Source organism: Eurytemora carolleeae, unplaced genomic scaffold (genome assembly GCF_000591075.1).
Source record: "Eurytemora carolleeae unplaced genomic scaffold, Eaff_2.0 scaffold93, whole genome shotgun sequence".
NCBI classification, from domain to species: Eukaryota; Metazoa; Arthropoda; class Copepoda; order Calanoida; family Temoridae; genus Eurytemora; species Eurytemora carolleeae.
In genome coordinates this window covers 244943-252352 of record NW_019396929.1, presented here as the reverse complement: position 1 = coordinate 252352, position 7410 = coordinate 244943, and the positions used below count along the sequence as shown (strand labels likewise).

Sequence of the window (7410 nt, the reverse complement as noted above, 5' to 3'; positions counted from 1 at the left end):
CTCGCATTTTAAATAATTTTCCTGAATTTTTTTTGCCACAACCTCTGATTTTTTAAAATTCTTATATCAGTAAATTCTTTTCGATAAGAATCAAGATTTAAGAATAAAAAATTAAAATTTTTGGCATGAACTTAGTTCCATGAAAGAATGATGTTTTTCTATTTAACGCCAAACTTTGTTATAATTTCTGCAATAATATGTTTTAACAAATGAAAATATCAAATAATAATTCTTGAAAAAGATTATCTGTGTTGGTCCAGTTTCCATATATTAACTATAAAGCTACCAATTATTGTTAAAAAATTATAAATATAAAAAAAGGCTTTTACAATTGATATTTATTTAAAGGAATTCAGTCTTTACCATAAACTCAAATTTTCTAATCCATATATATTTGTAACCTGATAGTGTATACCTGATATTTCGAACTTAGAATTTTTGACCTAACAGAATTTATAGTTTGAAATATCTAAAGTGTACGACCATGGGTTGCAAAGATAAAGGGATTATAAACTTAGAGTTTGTTGCTAAGACTCAATATTTCTTTGGATGTTGTCTTTTGGAGGTTAGATTTTTTTGTAGAAGATATCTTTAACTTTCTCCTCTCCACCTTGATGCATTGTAAAGGAGATGTTATCTATCTAGAGGTATATATCATCAATGAGTAAAAAGTAAGCTCTTACGACCCCCCCCCCCTCCGTGCCTTTACGAGGCGCATAGTTAAACTCGCCGGGCCTAGAGTTACGATACCTCCGTCTGTAGCGTCTTAATCTCCAGTTCCGCCATTCCACTCAGTACCGCGGTAACTTTAGACTTGGACACATCACACAGTGTGTGCTTCTCTCCCGGCTCAATCAAACAAAAATATTAGTGTAGTTTAGGGGTGTTTCCATACTAAACATCTCGTGAGAAAAGTATCGTCATGCTTATGCAACAATCGATTATTTACTAAAAAAACGGAGTAGAAGATTCCTTCACCAAATACTTGTGGTTTCTCACACATCTAATTAAACCGTACACGCAACCCCTGAGAAACGTTGTGTGTGTCAAGAAGTTTAAAAATCATGATCTGTTAAGGACACTCTAGACCTTTTCAGCCAACAATCATTTCTCAGCTTCATGATTCGTGATCCGGTATTTAGGTTTAGAACACGATAGCTCTAGAGAAACAACGTTTCCTGAACTGACACCTAATCCCCCCCTCTCCCTCCTTCTTAACAAACCATACCCAGAATCTAGATGGGAGGTTAAGCCAGATTGCAAGAGAAATCTCAGCCCTTATGCAAATCTAACCTTTTCATGGTACCAACCTGCCGCCCATTCCAGAGAAGTATGCAAAAAATCCTCGAGTGAAAAACTATGAAATCCACGAGAAAAATGTGAAAATGCGCGAGTAGGTGAAAACGGGACAAAACGGTAATTAATGAGCTTGATATCTTTATGAGGTTAGGGTTCGGGTCCTGGGAATCCTTTCTCCGGGTACATTACCGAGTACAGTGTTCACCTAGACAGGAAGAGGAACTCAGGTTTCAACTTTAATTTCCCGTTAGCTTTTTAAAATTCTTCATTAGACAGCAAACAAATGCAGGCCTTTTTTCAAATTTGAACTAGTTTTCTGAAATGTTGTAGGCCTTTCTTCAAATATTATCTAGTTTTCTGAAATGTTGTAGGCCTTTCTTCAAATATTATCTAGTTTTCTGAAATGTTGTAGGCCTTTCTTCAAATTTTAAAGAGTTTTCTGAAATTAAAATGTTTTCTAAAAAGTATTTTAAGTGACTCACTATTTGAGGGACATTTCCTACTTTGTGTCTGCTATTTAAATTCACATTTCACTTTTAAATTTTAAATTTTCAGATAGAAAAGCATCAAAATAGAATTTTCTAATCCCTTTATCTTTGCAACCTGATGGTGTAAACCTTTGATATTTCAAATTTAGACTATTTGACCTAATATACTTTATAGTTTGAAATATCAAAGCTTTACGGCATCGGGCTGTAAAGGTATAGGGGTAAGAAAATCAGAGTTAGTTGCATTTTATTTATGATTTTGTCATTAATCTAATAAGTTTGATATTAAAGGCAAAGATGGTTAATTAAATATTTGAAGAAAAAATCGAAGCATTGTTAATGAAATCTGCTTCTAAAATGACAAAATAATATCGTATAACTAGGAGAATATGCAAATTGTAACACTCTGTTTTAAATTCTCTAATAGTTTTTTAGATGATTTCATCAATTTGACAATGAGTGATTTAAGCTGAATCTGTGGTCACACTTTTGATTTATTAAAGTTAAAATCTGGCGGGTAATGATAGCAAGACGGATAGATAGATAGATAGAGTTTTCTAGAATCATGTCTCGGGACTCAGGCAAGAAATCAGTAACGCTTTCCCGATTATACGAAATCTTTATCGTAAAGGGGGCCGGTTCTATACAATACTAAATTATTTAAGCTAAAGTTCATTTTATTTTAAATTTAAAAAATTGGACACTTAATAAAATTTTAATCACTATATCTTTTATGCAACCTGATCGAGCATTGCTTGAAAGATCAAAGATTTACAAAATCAGGTTACAAAGATACAAGGCTTAGAAAATCAGAGCTTGAGGCAAATATTAGTTCCCTTTTCCATGGTATTACTTGTAAAGAGAAGAAAAATATTTAAAAATCCCGAAATTCACCCCCCCCCCCCATGAAATAAATGTGCCTTTCCCAAGAAATTGTTTATCATGTTTCGATCAATTTTACAGTTCTAACTTTTTAATCCTCGGGGAGGGGGATGGGGGATGTCGCCCCTCTCCATATTGTTTACGTTTTTGAAGCTATTTATTTAATAATTCGAATTACTGATATCAATGTTTACCAGAAAGCTGTGTTACCATTGTAGCAGTGGACTCAGAACCGAATCCAAACGAAGGAACAAAACAAAATGAATAAAAATCTAAAAATTTCCCCTGGTGCGCGTGCACCGTTGCGTGCATATTGGTATGACAAATGTGCGTGGCTAGAGTTGGAGGCATGAATTATGAATTTGATTGTGGTCCTTAAATGAAGATAAAAATCATGATAGTGCAATACATTTTCTTTCATACGACGCCCCCCCCCTTCTTTTCTTAAGCCTTCCTTTTTCTACCCCTGCCCCTCTAATTTTTAATACTCATTCAAGCATGCATCAACTTCCAACGACTTTTTCAAGTTTCTGTCCTTAAAAGGTCACAAAAGAGAGACATTTATATCTGTGACAAAAATGTAATTAAACCATATTACTTTCCCTTTATATGCAGTGGTCCTCATAAAATTATGCAATACAATGACGACTTTTAGTCTAAATTTACTATTTTGAATAGTCAGATGAACATGGAACACATTAATTGTGCAGTGCACACTGACCCTTTGATTTTTTAATAATAAAACTATTAATATTAATTAAAAATAATTTTCAAAGTTGTAAATGTTTTCCTTTTTCCAATTATTATGGAGACCACTGTAGAAGGAAAAGGCCCTGGTACATTGTACATTTTTCATACTTGACAATATTCATGATTTTTTTAATAATTTGTTTTGTGGTTAGTTGATTGGTCTGTGGGGTTATATAATAAAGAATTGAAAGAACAAAGCATTGAAGAAATATGGAAACAAACTGTTGAAACAGCCAGTAAACTAGACTGGCAAAATATACAGGAAAACAGATTTGAATTTAATTTTTTTTTATCAATTAATATCCATCATGATGTAGATTGTAGTAACAGGTGTTTTTTTCATGAAGGACAAAATGTTAAAATTAATCATACTGTTCATATTTTTAGAATGATTCATAGGACTTAATTATCTTCTGATAGTCATAAAAGAAGAGATAAAATTCATATTTAAATCTTAAGATATAAAAATTTAGGATTAACTTTATTAATGATCCTCTTTAGCCAGAGCAATAAAATTATTAGCAGAGAAAATAAAGAGAATCTAAAATTAGTCTCTAAATGTGATTACTTACATATATAGGCATAACATTTAAAAATGCATAGAGTTTTCCAAAAAAATATTTGAATCTCTGTTGTTTAGACCGGATTTCCTGTTGAGTTTAGATTAGGAGAACCGGTTAAACCGGTTAAACCTTGTAAAATCCGGATAAACATTAATGGATCAACATCTCTGCCAGAGACATCAAACATGCTCTGCCCGAATGTAGAGTCAATCAACAGTCTTAAAGAACTCTCTGGCAAAGAAGATGCAAATGAATATTTCCGACTTGAAACTATAACTCCAATTTCAAGAAATAAACCTTGTTCTTCTTCTAAACCTATCCTCCCTCCTAAGCCTAAAATCTGGTTCCGCCCTAAGACCCCTGTGCAAGTGCCTAAACCAAAGGACCCCCATTTACTTGATAGATTTGTAGATCTGCACCCAGTTAATTTTAATCACATGGGAACCAGGATGGAAGAGATAAGATCAGAAGATAAGTTAGATAATGCCACACATATTTCTTGTACTCAGCTTTCCTTAGAAGGAGTTGTAGACATACATTTAGAAGATCAACATGACATGCGTTTAACAAAAGTAGCAGATCTTGATGAACCAGAATGTGTAGCAACCCTGACATTTTCAGAAGAAACTGAACTATCTGCCCCCAACTCAACTTCAGCAGAGAACTTTTCACAAACTTTTACTGGAAACGTAGTGACTCCTTCAGAAGTAGTTTCTTCCTTTAGAGAAGAAGTGACAGCTCATTCTGCAGGATTAGCTAAAGGTCATTATTCCATAGCAGAAGCTAAGAGTCTAACTCTTCCATTGGTTACAGCAGATGACATGTATTCAATAGAAGGAAAACTTCAACCAACAAATGATATTCAAATGCAAAATAGGACAATGCAAGCATCAAGATCAATGGAAGTAAATGATCAAGAACCAGTGGTAGACATCACAATTGATCTTCTGGAAATCGATCAATTTTTCTCTTCTCCTAAAAACAAAGAACCCCCAGAAGAACCGGAAATAAGAAAATATTCCCCTCCTCCAGCATGCAATCCATCTAGAATACCAATCCGTAAACATCCCGGTGGTAGGAAGGATAGCGGTATCAGTCTCACAGATATATCAGAGCTTTCGGAGTCTCCCAGATACTCATCATCTGAAAGCGTGGATGGAAAGATGCTGATTGTTGGAAGAAAGGACAGTGGGATTAGTATTTCCTCTCCTACTAGCTCCGCTGAAACCTCTCTTGAACTAAATTCTCTAGTTCAGAAGGATGAGTATAGATCTGTTAGTGTAGAGAAAGGTGAAAGGTCTGCTAGAATTACTACACTTGAACCGATGAATCTCGGGGTTACAAAATTGGGTGGATTAATCAGACAGTTTTCAGCCTCGGAATCAAGTCTTCAAACTCATACTTTAAAATCCTCTCGAATTCCAACTCAACCCCAAGCAACTCTAAAACCTAGAATTTCATCAAACTGCTACAATTTTCCATCACCAACACGCTCCATATCTGTACCTGGTAAGAGAAAAGAAACCTCTTCAATAGACTTTCAGCCTGCAGGGTTGGTTCGAGACACCAGACTTCGATCTGGTAGTTTATACTTTACACCAGGGGGAGCTGACTTCAAATCCTTCTCATCCATCCCTGATATGTCTTCAGGACGGAGCACTCCATCATCAAGTAGATCAAGGATACCCGTCAGGGTTCAATCCCTAGACCGGAATTATTCACGTTGCTCTACCCCAGGGTTGAATGAGAGACGGAGACAAAGTTGTTTTTCGTTCTCTACCCTAGAGGTAAACACGGGGAAAAAGGGGAGAGAAAGGGTTAGGGGGGGGGTGATCATGCGCGTTCAGAGGTTAAGACCAAATGTTGTGTGATAGGAGTACATTGATCAAAATAAGATTAAACAGTAGACAATGCTGGAGAAAATCATGATTTATTCATTTCACATAATATAGAGAATAGAACACAGAATTTAAAACTCAGAATGCAGGACATAGATTAAAGAATATAAAATACAAAACCAGAATTTAGTAAAGAACAACACACATGCAGAATACATATCTTAAAATAAAAAACACACATTAAAAAACAGAATATAGATTACAAAATACAGATGCAGTAATACAGACAATTTGATTAAAGCATGAAATAAGAAACACAGAATAGAATACAAAGAATACCAAACACAAAACAAAAAGTAAAAAAACCGTCCTACCAATTTCGATATTTAAACTCCAAGAAATCTCTCTTTACTTAGAGAAATTTGTTCTCAAAATCTAAATGCCGAGTCACTTTGTAGTGTTAGAGAGGTTAAATAACAAGCCAAATAGATCTTGTATTTGATCTTAGACCTATTCCTCTTACAATTTATATAGCGAACATATGGATCATTCTTTTCCAGCACTGTTTTAACCCTAGTTGGTGACCCCACAAAAATCCCGAGTGGGGGGGGGACATTAAGTTTTATATCAACAGCATTTTTTAGACTATATGTTGCATGCTTATTGACACTTTAGATGTACATCTAAAAAACAAATTTAGAAACTGAACACTTACCTCAAACTCTAGGTGTTTTCCTTATATCATTACAACCCGATGTTAAAGACCTTTACACTTTCACGCAGGTTTAAAGATATAGATCTTTAGAAAGTTAGAGTTTGAGGCAAGTATTTAGTTCCTTAATTGGTGAACAGAACCCCAGCTTAAAATTATCCATGAAACTAATTTTTTAACTCTATTATTTGTATTTTTATTAAATCGAATTACTGACTGATTTGAAATGCAAATTTTTGTTTTTACGAATCACAATTAGGCTAATTTTACAGTCAGCTTAGCGCGCAGTAAGAATGGCTTTTTTGTTTTCCTATTTTTCAATTTTAAAGGAATTGAGTTTAAGCCACAAATTTAATTGTTCTAATCCCTAAATCTCTGCAACCCGATGGTGTAAACCTTTGATTTTTCAAACTACGACTATTAAATATAACAGAATTCATAGTTTGAAATATATAATGTATTCGACATTGGGTTGAGATGAAGTGATTTGAAAATAGGAGTTTGTGGCAAAGACCCAAATCCTTTTTAGATTGCTTTAGACATCACATTTTACTTAAGAATTTCCGTAAAGTTTGTGAAGTGAAAAAGTTTTAAACTCGAAAAAATATTAACTTTGCATAAATTTAAATTTTTTAGAACTGTGTTAACAATATGTGGAGATGAAAAAGGAGTTTCAGATGCAGTTACATCAACTTCTTGTCAGGTTGAGGATTAAGTTTCTTTAAAGTTAGTATCCTGTCAGGTTGAGGATTAAGTTTCTTAAAAGTTAGTATCCTGTCAGGTTGAGGATTAAGTTTCTTAAAAGTTAGTATCCTGTCAGGTTGAGGATTAAGTTTCTTTAAAATTAGTATCCTGTCAGGTTGAGGATTAAGTTTCTT

General features: G+C 34.0%; 1 protein-coding gene across 1 annotated transcript in view; it reads left to right on the top strand.

The window, feature by feature from the left end:
• Positions 1–475: 475 nt before the first annotated feature.
• LOC111710214 (uncharacterized) overlaps positions 476–7410 on the top strand; it is a gene marked incomplete in the record, with an annotated part of 19110 nt that continues 12175 nt past the window's right edge. The window contains 5 exon segments of the mRNA XM_023484276.1: positions 476–1526; positions 2301–2368; positions 2867–2917; positions 3572–3681; positions 4060–5769. Coding sequence (XP_023340044.1) covers positions 2353–2368; positions 2867–2917; positions 3572–3681; positions 4060–5769 — 1887 coding nt within the window.